Source organism: Schistocerca piceifrons, chromosome 2 (assembly GCF_021461385.2).
Source record: "Schistocerca piceifrons isolate TAMUIC-IGC-003096 chromosome 2, iqSchPice1.1, whole genome shotgun sequence".
Lineage (NCBI taxonomy): Eukaryota > Metazoa > Arthropoda > Insecta > Orthoptera > Acrididae > Schistocerca > Schistocerca piceifrons.
In genome coordinates, this window is record NC_060139.1 from 758013230 (window position 1) to 758032132 (window position 18903).

At 39.2% G+C, this 18903-nt stretch overlaps 3 protein-coding genes across 6 annotated transcripts; 2 read left to right on the forward strand and 1 right to left on the reverse strand.

Annotated features, from left to right (window-relative positions):
• Positions 1-1719: 1719 nt before the first annotated feature.
• Positions 1720-12005, reverse strand: LOC124776306 (protein asteroid). Of its 2 annotated transcripts, XM_047251236.1 has the most exons (4): positions 11952-12005; positions 9176-9285; positions 8200-8481; positions 1720-3729 (listed from the first exon to the last, which is right to left on the reverse strand). In XM_047251236.1, exons 2-4 carry the CDS (start codon positions 9185-9187, stop codon positions 2131-2133), a joined length of 1893 nt encoding a protein of 630 aa, XP_047107192.1. In that variant the 5' UTR covers positions 9188-9285; positions 11952-12005; the 3' UTR covers positions 1720-2130. The 2 variants fall into 2 exon arrangements, with proteins under 2 accessions (XP_047107192.1, XP_047107191.1); XM_047251235.1 differs by lacking the exon at positions 11952-12005 and having other exon boundaries at positions 8200-9279.
• A 440-nt stretch (positions 12006-12445) lies between these two features.
• LOC124776948 lies at positions 12446-14257 on the forward strand. Its single transcript, XM_047252173.1, has 2 exons — positions 12446-13845; positions 13994-14257. Exon 1 carries the CDS (start codon positions 12489-12491, stop codon positions 13767-13769), a length of 1281 nt encoding a protein of 426 aa, XP_047108129.1. The 5' UTR covers positions 12446-12488; the 3' UTR covers positions 13770-13845; positions 13994-14257.
• A 138-nt stretch (positions 14258-14395) lies between these two features.
• On the forward strand, positions 14396-18695 carry LOC124776947 (piggyBac transposable element-derived protein 3-like). 3 transcript variants are annotated; one of them, XM_047252171.1, is made up of 3 exons: positions 14396-16379; positions 16736-16967; positions 17053-18695. In XM_047252171.1, exon 3 carries the CDS (start codon positions 17180-17182, stop codon positions 18542-18544), a length of 1365 nt encoding a protein of 454 aa, XP_047108127.1. In that variant the 5' UTR covers positions 14396-16379; positions 16736-16967; positions 17053-17179; the 3' UTR covers positions 18545-18695. The 3 variants fall into 2 exon arrangements, with proteins under 3 accessions (XP_047108127.1, XP_047108128.1, XP_047108126.1); XM_047252170.1 differs by having other exon boundaries at positions 14396-16967.
• The last annotated feature ends 208 nt before the right edge of the window (positions 18696-18903 follow it).

Genomic DNA, 18903 nt, shown 5'->3' on the forward strand with positions numbered 1-18903 from the left:
TCATGAGACCCAGAAAATATTAGATACAGGCTCCCAGGTAGATGCTATTTTTCTTGACTTCCAGAAGGCGTTCGATACAGTTCCGCACTGTCGCCTGATAAACAAAGTAAGAGCCTACGGAATATCAGACCAGCTGTGTGGCTGGATTGAAGAGTTTTTAGCAAACAGAACACAGCATGTTGTTATCAATGGAGAGACGTCTACAGACGTTAAAGTAACCTCTGGCGTGCCACAGGGGAGTGTTATGGGACCATTGCTTTTCACAATATATATAAATGACCTAGTAGATAGTGTCGGAAGTTCCATGCGGCTTTTTGCGGATGATGCTGTAGTATACAGAGAAGTTGCAGCATTAGAAAATTGTAGCAAAATGCAGGAAGATCTGCAGCAGATTGGCACTTGGTGCAGGGAGTGGCAACTGACCCCTAACATAGACAAATGTAATGTATTGCGAATACATAGAAAGAAGGATCCTTTATTGTATGATTATATGATAGCGGAACAAACACTGGTAGCAGTTACTTCTGTAAAATATCTGGGAGTATGCGTGCGGAACGATTTGAAGTGGAATGATCATATAAAATTAATTGTTGGTAAGGCGGGTACCAGGTTGAGATTCATTGGGAGAGTGCTTAGAAAATGTAGTCCATCAACAAAGGAGGTGGCTTACAAAACACTCGTTCGACCTATACTTGAGTATTGCTCATCAGTGTGGGATCCGTACCAGATCGGTCTGACGGAGGAGATAGAGAAGATCCAAAGAAGAGCGGCGCGTTTCGTCACAGGGTTGTTTGGTAACCGTGATAGCATTACGGAGATGTTTAATAAACTCAAGTGGCAGACTCTGCAAGAGAGGCGCTCTGCATCGCGGTGTAGCTTGCTCGCCAGGTTTCGAGAGGGTGCGTTTCTGGATGAGGTATCGAATATATTGCTTCCCCCTACTTATACCTCCCGAGGAGATCACAAATGTAAAATTAGAGACATTCGAGCGCGCACGGAGGCTTTCAGACAGTCGTTCTTCCCGCAAACCATACGCGACTGGAACAGGAAAGGGAGGTAATGACAGTGGCATGTAAAGTGCCCTCCGCCACACACCGTTGGGTGGCTTGCGGAGTATAAATGTAGATGTAAAACTTTGAGAAAGACTAAACGAAGAGATCATCAAAGTTAGCAAGATCAAAAGAACCTCAATCCAAATCAAGTTTTTCAAAATCTGATTTCATCAATGATAGCAAAGATCCAATGTGCATGATTGTTATGTAGCAGTAGTTACCACAGCCTTTTGCCATTTTCTTTATTCATGGCTACAAGATAGGCAATTCAGTTTCCATTCACTATGCTCTCAGCACAAAAGAGTACCTACAGAGAGGTCAGTAATCTACATTTACTCTCTCTCTCTCTCTCTCTCTCTCTCTCTCTCTCTCTCTCTCTCTCTCTCTCTGTGTGTGTGTGTGTGTGTGTGTGTGTGTGTGTGTGTGTGTGTCATCAGATGCTACCATCAAAGTGAGTTTGTAGGGTAGTTTTGTTGCGGCCTAGTCATTTCTTTCAAGTTGATGTAGAAACATAACAGATCATTGGATGGAGTATAAGAAGAAGTGCATCAATCATAACCCACTGACTTTAGTAGGATTCACTCAAAACATTTTCTAACACCATAGAAAACCTATGGACTTGGGTATCAACATTTGATGTTCAGGCATTAAAAAAAAGTTACTGCAGTACGCTACAAATGTGAATATATTCAGTTTGACTGACTCAAGTGTCTTGTATGACATGATTTTCATCAGTAACAAGATTTAGGTCATGATTTATTTACATCATATATGGTATGACAAAAATAGATACCTATAGGACATATATGTTTCATAATGAATGTGGTATTATGGTCTTTGTATGTAAAGCACCATTCATCATAGGACAGAATACTGGAACCTTACTGCTACAGACTTTCCATAACTGCATACTTGTTACCACTGCTTCACTTGCACACTTAACTACAAACAAAATATCAATATTCTATTCCATAACTGCATATTTGTTACCACTGCTTCAATTGCACACTTACTACAAACAACATAATAATATTCTGTTCTGTGCAATATTTCAATATTTTTGAAAAGAAACCTTCCTTCACCTGTCACCTGTTCCCAGAATACTAAATCTGTTGTTCAAATCACTGAAAGCACTTTCGGCAATTTGGCTTCCCGAAGAACCACCATTGTCATCATCAGTATCATCTACTACTTTCATGTGTGCTCCTTTCTTCTTTTTCTTATGTCTGCGACGTTTCAGAGATGGAAGTAATGGTAGCATTTCGAATACTGCCTCAATCACACTTTTGTACAAAACCAGTACAGACTCAGCTTTTTGCAAAAGGTGACATACATATCCCATTACATCTGACCGTTTTTGAAAATTCATGTACATATTGTATACCAGAGTCCCTGAATAAAATTTTGCAGGTAGGATCTGTGGAAATGGAAAACTGAGTAAAGCATTTAAATGTCTCAAATGCATAAGACAGCTTTGGAATTGAGCAAAGGCGTGAACAGTTGTAACTGAATAAAGGCGAGCATTTGACTTCATGTGCTCATTAATTTGGTGGAAAGGCAAAATAATATTAGCTAATAATATACTGTCTTCTTTCCTGATGACATGCAGCATTTTATTTGGTTCGCTGAGAGCATCTGAAGATTGAAGAAATTCCCCAAATAAAAAATCATCACTTTCTGAAGAACTTTTTTCAACTTCACTCGATTTCACTTTTTTGAGCACACCTGACAAAGATTTTTTTGATTTATAGTACCCTGGTACCTTGCTAACTATATTTAAAACAACTGCACTGAAAATGAGTGCATGTATATGACAAGAGTTAAGCACAGGTTGCGTAGTATGGCTGAACCAATACTTCAACGCAATTGCAAACAATCTCCATTCTGGACATAATTTCTGTATTATATTTTCAGTTTTGTCTTTAATGCCCATTGTATCTAACAATATATATTGCCTCTCAGTCAAAGGAAGTTGTGGAAGATTAAGCAAGGAAGGAAATTCTTTTACTCTTGATGTTTTGCACAAAGAACTTAAACAATACTTCTGTAACTGTCCACGAGGGCTTCTGGAATAGTAGCTCAAAGTGCTCGGTTTTCCAGACATCAGAAGGCCAAATATTATTTGAATAATAGGTATGCTAATGTCCTGTGAAAAAACAAGAGTGTAGTCTTCAACCTGAGGTGACATAAAATATAACTTTTGTGTCAACATATCGTGAAAGCTAGTTGGCATATTTCCTTTTCTGAAGCTGTTTTTAAACCACTCAGGGAGAGAGAGAACAATATTTTCTTCAGCAGTTTTCACACATGCAGATTTCTCATCTGTCTCTGATTTACTGCCACCCTCTGACTCAGAGTTAGTACATTTTTCTTCATCACTGTTACTGCTGGGTTCTTCACAATCATTGTCACTGTAAGTGTTTTCACTTCCACTGTCACTGCAAATATTGTCAATTGTATTACAAACCATTTCTTCACCAGGGGTATAGTCACTATGAAGTGAGTGAGTTTCTTGTAACTGTTCTTCTTGAACAACCCTCTTCTCTACAAATACTAAGGCAGGCTGCAATGGCAATCCCAGATCTGAATGTATTTCTGTTGGATGATATCCTGAAGCTATCTTCATTATTTGTCTTTCAACAGACTCCCGACATGGCTTCTTCAGGTGTCCAAGAACCTAGAAATGAATATGAATAATACAAAGTTATATGTGAAAACTGATAGTCCAGTATTTTAATCTTCACAGTAAAGCTAATACTGTCCTGAAAAATTACAATGCATCTGAACCTGGCTCTTTTTATTTAGAGTTTACTATTGCAGCCACAAGCCAAGTTTTGTAATTCCATCACAGCCACAAGCACACAAAAGTAAATTTGCATACTGCAAACATTTATGTCACAAAGCAAACACATTCCAATTACTTGTGCTACCATCTAGCAAAGAGGTGATGAAGTTCCACAATATGATATAAGTACATTATAAAAAAGCATGCATATGCATACTTAATTAAAGTTCCTTGTGATTTCCTCAGTTGTCTGACAACAGAAAATATCAAATCATACATAGTTTTCCATTGAAATGTATAGATTTTGAATGGTATTTGGATTTGTTGATGTTGCACCATTTACAAATTAAAATAAATTTCACAAATTATTAGTGTTATTATCTGTCTTGCAGGTTCAACTCTGAATATGTAGCTGGTAATACTGAAGTATTGCGCAACACTTCCCCAATCAGTTTAGTTATGTATTTACCATAAGAACCCTTTTATTGGATGAATAACCATAACTAATACCTGTCGAGCCTCAATTGCATCTTGTTCCAAAATGTACTTAATCAATACAAAGGTTTCAGCAGCAGCAGGAGCAGAAGAAGGAGAAGAAGAAGAAGAAGAAGGAGAAATAATTCATATATATAGTCTGTGTATGTGCGGATGGATATGTGTGTGTGTGCGCGCGCGCGCGAGTGTATACCTGTCCTTTTTTCCCCCTAAGGTAAGTCTCTCCGCTCCCGGGATTGGAATGACTCCTTACCCTCTCCCTTAAAACCCACATACTTTCGTCTTTCCCTCTCCTTCCCTCTTTCCTGAGGAAGCAACCGTTGGTTGTGAAAGCTTGAATTTTGTGTGTATGTTTGTGTTTGTTTGTGTGTCTATCAACCTGCCAGCACTTTCGTTTGGTAAGTCACATCGTCTTTGCTTTTAGATATATTTGTCCCACGTGGAATGTTTCCCTAGATGACTTTTTAGAATTAATTTTTCTATTATGTCTGAGATTCCTTTAATACCTGTAATATTTTTTCCCTTCATTTTCTGGTCTGTAATAAAGAGATGAATACACTAAGCAGATTCAGAAGGATGTAGGTTGCAGTAGGTACAGTGAGATGAAGAAGCGAAGAAGCTTGCACAGGATACAGTACATGGAGAGCTGCATCAAACCAGTTTCAGGACTGAAGACCACCACCACCACAACAACAACAACAATAAAACCTGCCCCAATGTTTATTCTACATAGTCCAGTCACATTAATGTAACCATCACTAATGTGTACAATAACCACTCACAGACAGCAGGTGGCAGCAGCAGCAGTGGAGAGTATAATATATGTCGCAGGAGAACACAGAAAACAATGCAGTCGCGGTTGTATTGCAAAGCAGAGCGATTTATCTAACATGTAAAGAGCATGATCGTTGGCTATCAGCCCGAGGGTGGAAGCATTTTCTGAAACAGCTAAGTTTGTAAACTGTTTGTGTGCTGCCATAATTAAAGTATACCGTGCATGGCAAAATGGTGCTATCCAAAACTGCTGCTGTGGCAACTGTGGTGCAGCATGGGCTGTAGATGACGGTGACTGCAGTGAATTGTACATGCAAACAGATTTGCAACTGTTGAGCAACTGACTGGCCAGATGAATAAAGGGGCTACCAACAGTGTCTCCTCAATGACTGTTCAGTTAATACTGCTCCGTGCAGATCTCCTCAGCAGGTGCCTGGTTCAAGTCTCCATCCTGACTGCTGCTGATCATTGGTGACAAACGCTGGAATTTGCACACCAATAACACGACTGCAGGTCCACTGAGTGGTGACAGGTGGACTTTCCAGATGAATCATGATTTATGCTCCATCGGTGTGAAACATCTGAAAGCTGAAACCCTGCAACAATCACTGGAAGGCTCCAGGCTGGAGGAGGGAGTGTTGTCACCTGGGGGGGGGGGGGGGGGGGGGTTGTGGCATTCCCTGGATATCTCATCACTCTGGAAGTCACAATGGCTCAACACATGTATGCACCTACCTTTGGAAACCATCCTGCAGTTTCTTTTCCCTCAGCATGATGGCAACTACCAATAAGACAATGCAACGCGCCACTCAATTCACAGTATACGTGTGTGGTTCGAATAGTCTCAGGGTGAGTTTATTGTACTCCCCTGTCCATCAAACTTCGGATTTAAAACCAATCAAGAATCTGAGAGACCACCTTGACTGGGCTGTTTGCACCTTTGATCCTCAGCCAAGAAACCTAGCACAACTGGCCACAGCACTTGAGTCACATGGCTTCTGGAACCTCATTGCCCCTCTTCCTGCATGTCCGTGCTGCAACAGGTGGTTATCCAGGCCTTTAACAGGTAGTAATGTGACTAGAGTGTATTTGGTTTTTCTGTGCTCTTCTGAAATCCATATAATGCCTCATTTGATTCTATTTTAATTCTTCATCCAGTTCCACTAACCTATTTTCAATCCTAATGTTCTGCAACTAATTATTTCAAAATAAAAAGCTGTGGAAACAAGTGGGCTTCTAATGTCTGTTTTATTTTGCTTAAACCCACATTGTGTGCATCAAGATGCAAGTGCAAAAATATCTAGGCGTACCTATTCAATCCTCTACTCCCACTGCAGTTTTATCTGTACTGATGTGCAGAAATCTGAGGAACTAGCATGTGCCAGAACGGCCTCAATTAACCATACGATGTTACAGCTGCTTGCCATGACCCAAAAAGTGTGTAGACATGCACAATGCTAAGCTCTGGTAGAGCTATGCTCACAGGAGTCTCATTCCATACATGAGGGCTTGTACATCTCAAAGCATGTGACTAGTTCACATGTTGATTGTGTGTCAGCAATGACTTTGTGTCAATATTTTCATGTAGCAGGTAGTCGGGCATTGTGTCATCCTTAATATATTTAGTTCAGAGGGAAGCACATTTTGATTCACCATGCTGTCTACAATGTGGGTGGACCGTCCGTATATGCTGGTTGACATGAACATTCGGAAAGACACACCCAACTTAATTTTGTTTATAATAACTTTGTGACTGACATGTTTATGGTAGGTAATGGAGCTGAGCTGCTGGTTGGTACACACCACACCACATGTTCCTGAGATAAGAAACTCATGTGGGAAAAAAGTACCTCATTTGGCCTACCTCACCTTCAACCCCCCCCCCCCCCCCCCTCTGCTTTCCCTCCTTGGAAACTGTTTCTCCCAGAAAAGGCATTGCACTGCTTGTGCTTGCAGAACAGACAACATCAAGCATGTGGAAACCACCATAACTGGCTGGTACCCAACCCCTCAACTCAGAGAAATATCAAATACAAAGTTATTGTAATTAAAGTTTATAGTGTCTGAGCAATTTGACTTACTAGAATCTGTGGAATACAATTACAATATGTAGCAACAAATGCCTCATGAGCATCACAGAATATAATTTATAACTGAATTCACCTTCAAATAAATGGAAATAATTAAGCAGGCCAGGGTGACATTGTGTGTAAGAAACTACATGCTTACGTAGCAAACACTGACTTTTGTTCATTTCCAAACAGAATAGATAGCAATATGCTAGAACTGCAGCAATTCTTGGGGACTAAAACACAGCACACAATGTATCAACTTAAAACCTACAGCAGCCATCTCTGTGACGTTAACCTCTATATAGACATATGTGAATCTAAGTTGGGTGTTTCACTAACAACCAAATGGAAACATTGAACAGAGGAATGTTGTGATCAAGAAAACAATGAAAGGTAATACATTTCTATTTCTTTTTTAATTTATTTTTACAACTGGAGAGAGCATAGAAGTTAAAATTTTTAAAAAAGTTTCAATTTGTGACAGCTCAAAATTGCTCTAATAAACTGATAGTACCAGCATTGCCATATACAGCACAAATAACAAAAAAAGTTTCTCAGCTACAGAATGTATTTGTTTACATACCACATATGAACTGATTCTAATCTCCTGATAAGTAGGCCTTATTACCAAATATCTGTCACTGATTTCAGAATCTACCCTTGTGTCTCCACTTTGATCTGTGTTAATGTCTTTCTTTGTGTTCTAAGTAGTTTCATAAAAATTTGTTTCAGCTTAAACATTTGTTATTACAGTCTACTCCATTATAACAGACATGTTATAGTTAGTGAATTACTTTTGTGGAAATAAATGTACTCAGCAAGATTTTGAAACATACTTAAGTACCAATAGTCTGTTCCCTGTGGTTAGATGTAAAAAACAGCAAAAGGAGCAAAACCGAATAAATTAAACTTGAAAACTCTGTACCAAATTTGTGTTTGTAGTTATAGATTTTCAGCTGGACCTACTATATGTTTTGATTTTATATTAATGTTGTTACAAATGAATAAGGAATGTGTATACCTTGTTGCGAGCTGTCTCTGGAGTTTCCTTACGTAGCCACTGAAGCAGTCCACAAATTCTTTTCTGGGTCTCACTCATAGTTTTGTTTTTGGGTAATCTCAGTTGGCTGAAGAAGTTGCTGAAAGTACTTCTTTTAATATAATCATTACCAAGCAGTGTAGCTAACAGTGGTAGCATTTCTTTTTCTAGCCCCCCAAATGAATTTAGGAAATTCTCAATCCTGTACAATTTACAGTTAATAAAGTACTTGTTTTCATTCACTGAACGTTTAATGGGTTCCATCTGCAATGTTGAGAATGGTATGTAAGGCACATCATAAACATAGAAGTCTGAATCATAACTCAGTACGGGGCATCCTAAATTTCTGGCCAATGCTGCTATTCCATCATCGGCTTCAAAATCACACTGAACAAATGGGATGTCTAAATGCAGTAATGCGTCTTTAAACACTTCTTTCATCATAAGAGGGAAGAATTTTATGCTCGACTGTGTTCGCGGTGTAACGTTCTTGGCTATATGGTAGCGGCTTCGTAACCTAGATTTCGCAGTATTTAGTTTCCGTGGCTCATATCCGCCGTCGAGAACAACTAATGGAGAAATATTGCATACCCGCAGAAGCTTAAAAAAATCCTTCACAGACTTTTCATATTCGTCATAATCCCCACCGAAGGCACTGTTGCATTTAGAAAACCAACTATACAGGTGAGACGCTATATTGTTCCCGTCGATAACTAAGTGGCTGTTGTGTAGTTCGTATGATTCCAAGTACTTGTCGGCATTACTTTGTATATAAGTAGTAAGCCCTCGGATCCCCATAGCTTTGAATAACTAAATATTCCCCCAAAGAATTTGGTACATGTATTTAAAAACTCATAGTATCGACCAAACTACGAACAACATATTTGTAAGAGTGCTGAAATCATCTATATCTACAGGCTACACCATTTCACAGTGCCTAAAGAAAAATTAGGTTTACCGCTGACCCCATTTTCAGTCTTGGAATACATCAATACAATTATAAAACGTAACACCACAGGATTAAATGAATGTCTCCTCAACAAACTGCATAGCATACAACGAAGACACTAGTGGTGGGCAGGAAATCGCGTATCTGTTAGAAATCACAGTGACTGAGAAGTCACAGATATCACAGTAGCAACTTTACAGATTCTAACTGCGATTTCAGTCACAGTTAGCAGTCGCAAGTAGTATTTCACATTCAAAGACGTGAGCCATCTATTGGTCGAATTTAGCACTGCTTTTTGCGATTTCAGTGACAAGTCGCAACTAAGAGTCGCAAGTAGCAACTAAAAAGCGCGGTTAACAGTGGCATCTGTTGGCCGAAGTTCGTACTACGTCCATCTCTGCGGTACGCTATGGAGTCCAACTGCGATTTCCGTGACAAGTCGCAACTAAGAGTCGCAAGTAGCAACTAAAAAGCGCGGTTAACAGTGGCATCTGTTGGCCAAAGTTCGTATTACGTCCATCTCTGCGGTACGCTATGGAGTCTAACTGCGATTTCCGTGACAAGTCGCAACTAAGAGTCGCAAGTAGCAACTAGAAAGCGCGGTCAACAGTGCCATCTGTGGGTCAAAGTTCGTACTACGCCCATCTCTGCGGTACGCTATGGAGTCTAACTGCGATTTCCGTGACAAGTCGCAACTAAGAGTCGCAAGTAGCAACTAAAAAGCGCAGTTAGCACTGCCATCTGTTGAGCAAAGTTCATACTACGCTATTCGCTACCGAGTCAAACTGCGATTTCTGTGACAAATCGCAACTAAGAGTCGCAAGTAGCAACTAAAAAGCGCAGTTAACATACTTTTCCTAGTGTCATCTGTTGACCGACGTACGTACTTCGTTATGAGAGCCTTGTGCCTCACGAGATCGATGTGCTGTGTGTGCATATGAAGGGCTTATTTCAATAGTGGTACAAGTCCATTTTTGTTAATTTTGAGATATAGAGTCGTAAAGTTAAATGAGCGCTGAAAAATCTGCAGTTGAGATACCAGAAATATTCAAGCATATGGCTTCTTGCTAGAGATGAACCTTTATTTATGTTTGTTTGGATCACTAATTTCAGAAGCATTATAGACAGAAAAGTGTAGGTAATGGACTTGTACCACTATTGAAATAAGCCCTTCATATTATATGACGACATGCACATTCAGCATCAGTTATGGTTGGTCAAATACTGCTGTGACTCTGAATGCATTATATTAATAAGAAGCAACATTGCCTTTTTCTCCTGAAAATATCAAGTAACGGAACAAATATGTTTGATTCTGCTTCCAATATGACAGTTTTGGTTAATGCCTACAGGACTTCGCAATGTTAACACAGCAGAACTCAGACATCTGTATAAGTGTAGAGAAATGAAAACAGTCATATGAATGCCTCACTTTTGTTCCGACACAGTTCAAGACTCGGGAGAAAAGTTTTACACCTGGTGTTCTACATGGCAACTTCACACACAAGAACTTTTTGCCGACACTACTACCACCTACATAAGTAAGCTTTTCCTGTGTCACTTTCAAGTAATGCACTTAAGCTATTCCTGGTTTAACTGGAAGATCTGTACTTCCCACTTTCATAACAACAGCCTCAAAATGCATATTGTAGACTTCGGGATATGTTACAGGTCAGTGTCACACCAAGATTGTGGAGAAAGGGGGGGGGGGGGGGGGGGGGCGGCGGCACGTCTGTATCCAACAAGTGTTTACCAATAAATAAGTGGCGGAAAATCATGGGTATAGGACGGCTTAACATGTGGAAAATGAGATTTTTATTATTCACTCAATGTATTTAACATTTATTATTCCTTTAAAATCGCACAACAACTTCAATAAAACACTTTAATCAGTCGCACACTTATTTCATAATTATTTCACTTTTAAACTGCAAATCCTCTAAGAGCTGTCTTGAATCTTCACGAGTCTCTCTCAACAGCCTTGATGTGGATAGATATGTACAGCAACCAGTAATCAGTCAGAACTGCGTCTGCAAAAACACAAGGATTATTAAACAATTTTTGCTGTCACTAATTACTAGCAATATAATTGATAGAGTAGATTGCTAATATTTGCTATATCACATTTGCTAATATTTGCTATATCACATTCGCAAGAACGATCTCACTGAAGTAATTAAGTCCATCAAAACGCTTAGAAACTAACATCTCGTCTGACGAAAACGGTCTAAAGACTGGCAATTTCTTCAGATCTGTTGACAATGATATTTTGAATTACCTCTTTACTGAGTGACTGAAATGTAGTTCAGGTACCTATGAACATAACAATATGTTAGAATTCATTTTCTAAACACGAACTATTACGGTACTGTGCGGCTACTTACATATTAATTACACTATTAATATTTTCACAGTTGTTTCTCTAATACAAAATTAAAACCAACGGAAGAATAAACGTAAAACCTACTTACCAATGACAGGTTTGTTGAGATGCAATTTTCTGTGTGGACAGATGTAACTTTTTCATACGGTGGTACGTCGCAGAAATCGCAGGAGTCACAGAAATCGCAGAAGTAGCAGAAGTCACAGAAATCGCAGAAATCGCAGAAGTAGCAGAAGTCGCAGAAATCGCGGAAGTAGCAGAAATAGCAGTGGCGGAGGGATACGCGACTTAGGTTCCTTAACTGCGACAAATCACAGTTAAGAATAACAGATACTGAAAAGTAGCATTCACAGAAATCACTGATATCGGAAAATCGCAGTTTAGCCCATCACTAGAAGACACCCATCAGTTTTGTTATGCTGATCATACAACGTGACAACAAACTTACTACCTACCGATAACCAATGAGCATTTGTTACGAAGATGATATCCTCGTACTCAAGGCTCAGTTGTGGGGTGAATTGTTTATTTTTACTTTATAGATGGTTTAGAGTCTAATTTTGCAGAAACCATGTTTTTACATTTTCCGAGAAATTGAAGCAGATGGCGAATGAACAGAATGGAAAATAGAAGATAAAGATCTTGCTCTTTTATTATTTTAACTGGCCTTTATATGTTTACAAGTCTTAAGCCTTGTTGCTGATTGGGGCTTACTGACTATTGGATGCATTAGAATTTTTCAGGACTGTTAATGCAAAACATTAAACAAACTATTTGGCCCACGTGCAATGAGTCTACTAAAACAAAGAAGACACCTGCTATAATTTGTGTGTGACCTAACTTGCAGGAAGAACTTTGAAAAATCATGAGAACTAAAATTATCTTTGATCTTTCAATTAATTGTTTTTGTTTTGATAACAGAGTGGTTGACAAAAGGTGATGTGTGGCGACTTGTTGATGGAAGGCAGTTTTTATTCGAACTGTTGTCATGTTTGTAAGTTGCATCAACCCGATGTTGATGTGAAGCGATGCAGCAAATGTCGATTGATTTCATATTGTTCTGTGAAACACCAAAAGAAACATTGGCCAAAGCATAAAGATCTGTGCAAAAGTATTGTGAGAGTATGCCACAATAGCGGGGTGTCGGCCTTATTTGAAACTCCCAATGCGCACATGACGGCGAGAGAATGGTGTACTCTTCGCACGAAATATATGGCCGCTGCTGAAGTCTTTGTAGCGAGAAAACTATGTAAATACGAGCGTGAGATGTTTTTCTTCCCAAGAGTTTGTAGGGTCTGCAAAATGTTCAATAACGGCGATTTGATTGATTGTGGCGATTGTCTGTCAGCAAGTTACTGTTCAGTTGACCATCAGTTAAAAGATTCAACGAATCACTCGGAAGTGTGCAGTGATTTGAAACTTTGTTTGGAAATTGACACAAAAGTGAAAAATGATTTGGATTTTAGCACTCTAATGGTGACAAGTCAAGAAGAGTATACCCTTTTGCCCAAGAACACAATAGATTTTATACAGTCCCATGTTACGTTTGATAAACTGGTTACTCTGCCTCCACAGTTGGTGTTTGCGTATGTGTCAGAGCTTTTCTCATGTCCTTTAACGCTGTTGTATGCCCTCGAGAGAGAGAGAATTATGAGAGCCTCCCTTATTGTGCATGTTGTTGGTGCTAGTTACCTTGAGTGCTCCTTTTTCTTCTCTTGGGAAAGTGTGTTGCACTGGTTACCACATGTAAAATATTTATCTGTTGTGTTCATTGGACCAGATGTTATTGAGGGTAAAAGTTTCACGTTGTGCTCGGGATGTGAAAAAAAGGGAAAGGGGATCAACATTAAACTTTACAGTGGCATGTATCATGACTTCGTTAAGTCAGTTACTTATGAGACTCCGTCTATAATCGTGGCATACAATAGTGGTATTGATGAACAGAGTTCTCACGACACATGGGGCCAGTCCATACCATTCTTTTTTAAATATGATGCAGTACCATTTGTTTTAACTTCATATACGTTATCGGAGGCAATATCAGATTTAAATAAAATATGCGAAATTGCAGGTTGTGAAATTACTATTTCTGTTTCCTGTGAAAGAAACCGATTTTCATGCCAACGACCTTACCGAGATTGGGAGACAGACCCCTTATGCACATTTTGCTATAACAACTACTTGAGTATTGTAAAGCGTGGAAGTGAGAGTACAAAATAATGTAGAGGACAACAAAATAGTTGTCTGACTGAATGGCTTAAGGACAGTATTTGTGCTGTATGGGGTGTTATTACAGGTAACGTCTGAATAAGAACATAAGTGTACATTGATTAAAATAACTATGTGCTTGACATTTCAGTAAGTCAGTCGGTTTGGGTCCAGTTACCAGACAATAGTACTGTTTTCTTGAGTGTCGCACGCTCATTGTGTTTTCTGTTATGTAGGTACGTGCAGAGCCTTGTCAATTGCAGCTAGCTGCACACTTGCAAACTGCCCCTACTACTCCTTGGTGCCTCAATTTGTCATTGACAAAGCTATTTTCTTAAAGTGATACGTCGTGCTTAGGCTACGTCTAGAGACTGTAATTATTGTTAAGAACTTTGCTATATTTTTTATGACTTTAATAGTTTATATCACCATTGCAGTGTTTGTATTGTAATGCAGTGTACCTGAAATTTCTCTTTGGTAATAAACAGGTCTTATAAAAATATTGAAAATTATACACTGTTTACACAATCTAGAGGTACTAGCCGTAGAATTTTTTCAGTTGCGAGTATACCTAGATAGAGAGGGTTGCAATGACAAAATCAGTGGTTAAACTTACGTAGGTGATTCCTGGCAGCAAGGAAATGCCCATAATAACATGTAGATTGAAGTGCAATTAGATATTAAATAGAGCATGTGTTTTAAAAATTGTATAGTCTGTATTAAAGTAGCATCTGTGGCTCTAAGGGCAGACCCCTCAGTTGCCACATAATAATTTATTTTAGTGTTATCACTTGTAACTACTTACTGTACATATCAGGTATTTCATTGACACAATGTGTTGTCTACACACACCAAATTTACACTTGACATGGTGGCCAATGTGGACTGTAATTGTAAATGCCTTTACGGTCACTGCCATTAGCCATTGCGCCAAGTGTCAACTTGGATTGCACAGATAACACCCACATTTTGGAAATTATCTCTGAATACTTGCTTTTCAGAGACCACAAGAAGAAGTAAATTTATAAAGAACCATTCAGGTCATGCAACCTCTACTATGAATGCTTTCGAGGGAGATTTGCATGGAGCAGGAGCAGTAGCTTTACAGAAAACACACACACACACACACACACACACACACACACACACACACACACACACACACACACACACAGAGGTTGCATGGGGAGAAGATCTGTGTTATTGAAAATGATTAAAATAACCCCAGCACCCAGATTCAAGATACAATTAAAAATAAAGAAATGGCTCAAAAACCTACCAGCCAATGTTGCACAAACCTAAACCAACAAAAAGATTATTATCGTGAAGAATGCCCAGAGGAGACTACCACTCTGGAAAGTGCAGCTGCGCTCAGAAGGTTGAGTGGTGGTGGTAATGTGGCAGAGGGCCCAATGGAAAACACTGCTGACTGTGCATGGGACTCGACCTGCTGCTCTCTGGCAGGCGATGGATGGCGGCTGCCGATGTGGTGCTAAGTCCCAGGGAGGAAATTTTAAGTGCTGATAGCCGCAAGTGTGGACTATAGGTTCCCGTGAGGAACTTAGTGCTGGTGGCAGTTGCAGCATGGTCCGAAACCTGTGGCTGCTGCTGGCGATGTGCAGTCGTCTTGCTGTCCAGCATTGCCTTGGCGTCGTAATGGTGCTGCTGGACTCTGGCGACAAGAATGCTTATGCCTAAAAATTAAGGCATATTTATATAGTCCTGAGGCACACATTTGTTGCACTAAAACCTCACACCTAGTCACATCACTCACAAGAAGAGATTCTCTGTGGTGTGATGACATCAACCTGTCCCTATGGTCTTTACAGCTGTGCAGTGCAGTTTTCCACTGAGCACAACTAGTCTCATCTCACAATCCTTTACTTGTATGTTATTCTGATTCTATTGCAGCTGTTGATCTGTGAGTGCTAAGGCAGTACTTTACAAATTTGCTCAGTGTTCCCAGTATGCTCTCGCAAAACAGCTTCTAAACTGCATCATAGATATGGAAAGTTTATAGGAAAATAAAGAGGCAAACTGGTTTTCATACCACAAATTCAACTCATTCAGCTAACTTACCATTCAGATTTAAAAGGCATAAGATGAGGGCAGTTGGAATTTTGACAAATTGTTTTTTCCGCACAGACAACTTGGCGTACCATGTTTGCAGGTTCGACAATCGCAAGTGTCTTTCCACCCAAAAATATAACAGTTAGATGCTATACAAATGAGGGCAGTTGGAATTTAGACAAATTGTGTTTTCCGCACAGAACCACTGTGTGTACCATGTTTGCAGGTTCGACAATCCCAAGTGTCTTTGCACCCAAAAGTAAAACAGTTAGATGCTGTAGAAGTAAGATTATTGCACAATGTTTCCAATTCAGAAAACAAAAGGAAAAGAAACCAAACAAAGCAAAGACTTTCATATCATCCTGAGACCTGATGTCCATTATAATGGACATCGAGTTTCCTGTCCTGCTGTCAAAGATTCTGCATTTTCTGTTGTAATACCTGTGGCACATTTGAATGGACTGTATGCTGTAGCCATCTGGTGGGAGAAACAGTCACTATGATTACTTGGCACCAAGTAGCAGCTTTGTTCACGATGTGTTACAATGGCAGGTGAGTTCTCCATCATTATTGTGTATTTTTCGAAATTTATTTTATGAAAAAAAGGACCTATTGTAGACAGTATCTATAAGTGGTGCTTATACAACCTTTCTGTGCAATAAGGTTTGGTAGTACTGTGTATTTCCATAAATAATCTTTGCAAAACAGTAATGTCCACTGTAGTGGACGCTGGGACTTGAAGTCACATTTCTGAGCACTATTTCGTAGGCATTAGTGGTGATTACCTTCGCTAATTTCCAATACGTTTCATGTTGTGACTGCTGCTCAGTGACATTATCTGATACACAACTATAATTATTTTCTGTAAAGAAAGTAGGCACTATGTTAAAACAATCATTTTCTTAAAGGATACAGATCAAAGCTAAGTTCAGAAGAAATTTTAGAACTTCTTTTGAATGGAGACATGTCAGATCTTGAGATTAGTGAGGAGGAGGATGGTGATTTTGATCTGGCAGATGATGCTGTGCAGCAACGCAATCTTCCTTCCCCAAATGAACATAGTAGCAGCAGTACTGATAATTCTGATGATGCCGAGAGTTCTTCACAGAATTGCAGGATGTTTTGGGAGAAATGCGAAAGGTAAGTGTGGTACCTTCTTGTAAATAATTTTCTATTATTCCTGATATTTTCAATCTTTCCTTCATGCTTTGTTTCCAAATTTCAGGTTTGAGGGACTCCAGGCTACCTTCTCACCCACGGAAGTTGCAGAACATAATGAGAAGCAGATCATGGACTACTTTCAGCAATACTTTGACTTGGCCTTTTTTTAGGATACGTCTGAACTTAACAATATGAGATATTTACAGCAGACTGGAAGGTCTTTAAAGCTGTCTGCCAAGGAATTGCAGGTATTTATTGGAGCAACAATACTAATGCCTTGTTTGAGGTACCCTAGAGTTAGGATGTACTGGGGTAAAACAACAAGAGTTATTAGCATTACTGAAATCATGACTCGAGACCGATTCTTCACCATTAGAAGTAATTTGAAGGTGACAGATGATAATGCTGTAACAGAGGAAACTAGAAGGAAAGATAAGTTGTGGAAAATAAGGCCACTTTTAGAATGTGTAAAGAGAGCATGCCTCAGTTTACCTCGAACTCCTGAAGTGGCAGTGGATGAACAAATGATCCCATTTACTGGAGCTTGTGCAATAAAAAAATTTGTCAGGGGAAAGCCAAATCCTGAAGGGCTTAAAAATTTTGTGTTGGCTGCTCCTTCAGGACTAGTCCTTGACTTTGAGATTTATCATGGTAAAGGAACATTCCCAGAAGCTATTGGTCAACAATTAAAACAAGGAATAGGAGCCTTGGCAGTCCTCAGGCTTTGCCAGAGTCTTCCAGAAGGAACACAGGTGTTCTTTGATAGATATTTTACCTCTGTTCCTTTACTGGAATCATTGGCTGAAAAAAACTTGCCTGCCACTGGAACAGTCATGAAGTCAAGAATACCCAGAGCAGTCCATCTGACAGCAGACAAGATTCTTGCAAATCAAGGATGTGGGTCTGTTGACCAGACAGTGAGAAAAGACAAACACATTTCTATTGTAAAATGGTATGTCCAAAAGCCAGTCATAACTACATCGACGAAGGTTGGGAAGAACCCTATGGATCAATGTAAAAGGTGGTCGAAAAAAGATCGGAGATACATTCAGGTTCCCTGTCCAGCAGTAATCAGCTGCTACAATAAAAATACGGGTGGCGTAGACCTGACTGACAGAATGATGAGTTTTTACAGGATCTGCACCAGAACCAGAAAGTGGACTGTAAAAACTATTTTTCATTTCATAGATCTGGGAATTGCAAATAGCTGGATTCAGTACAGATGTGACCGAATTAAGAACGATGAGCCAAAGAAGAATATGCTGCAGTACCTTGATTTCAAAATTAGAATTGCTGAGCAGTTGTTAAGGGGCCAAGAGGAACAACATTCTGATGAAGATGATGAGGAGTCAACTCCTAAAAGGCGAAGATTATTGCCGCCACAATCACCTTCACCTTCTGTAACCCTTTTGCCAGGAATGACTGGGTTGAAAAATAGCACGAGGTGTAAGAACAGTGGCTGCACGAAGAAAACCAAAATAAAGTGCAAAGGTTGTTCAGTTTTCCTCCGTCTATCATCACAGAAAAACTGTTTCTCTGAGTATCATCAGAAATAAAACTGTCAAAATTTGTCATTTATTTTACTTTTTAAATTTATATTTATTATTTTAAATTAATAATCAGTGAATGATTCAAGTAATATCTGCCTAATAAGACTGTATTTTGTTCAATAAACTACCAATAAAGTACTTTTTTTTACATTTTCAACTTCCTTTCTAATATTTACTTATACGTCTCCAAGACCCAGTGTCCAGTGTAATGAACACTTCAGAAAACCATGAATTTAAAAGAAAAAAAAAAGAAAAACTTTTGTGGATCTTCTGTTTAACAGGTACAGAATATCTGTTACCCAAAAAAATCATGACGATTGTCGCGCCAGGTGTCAGGAGGATATAGTAATAAGTAAAATTAATTG

Coding starts and splice junctions, on each gene's coding strand:
- LOC124776306 (XM_047251235.1), bottom strand. CDS start 9,015: ATGGGGATCCGAGGGCTTACTACTTATATACAAAGTAATGCCGACAAG. Junction 3,730..8,199: donor CAGAGACAGCTCGCAACAAG/GTATACACATTC, acceptor ATTCATTTCTAG/GTTCTTGGACACCTGAAGAA.
- LOC124776948 (XM_047252173.1), top strand. CDS start 12,489: ATGTGTGGCGACTTGTTGATGGAAGGCAGTTTTTATTCGAACTGTTGT.
- LOC124776947 (XM_047252170.1), top strand. CDS start 17,180: ATGAGATATTTACAGCAGACTGGAAGGTCTTTAAAGCTGTCTGCCAAG.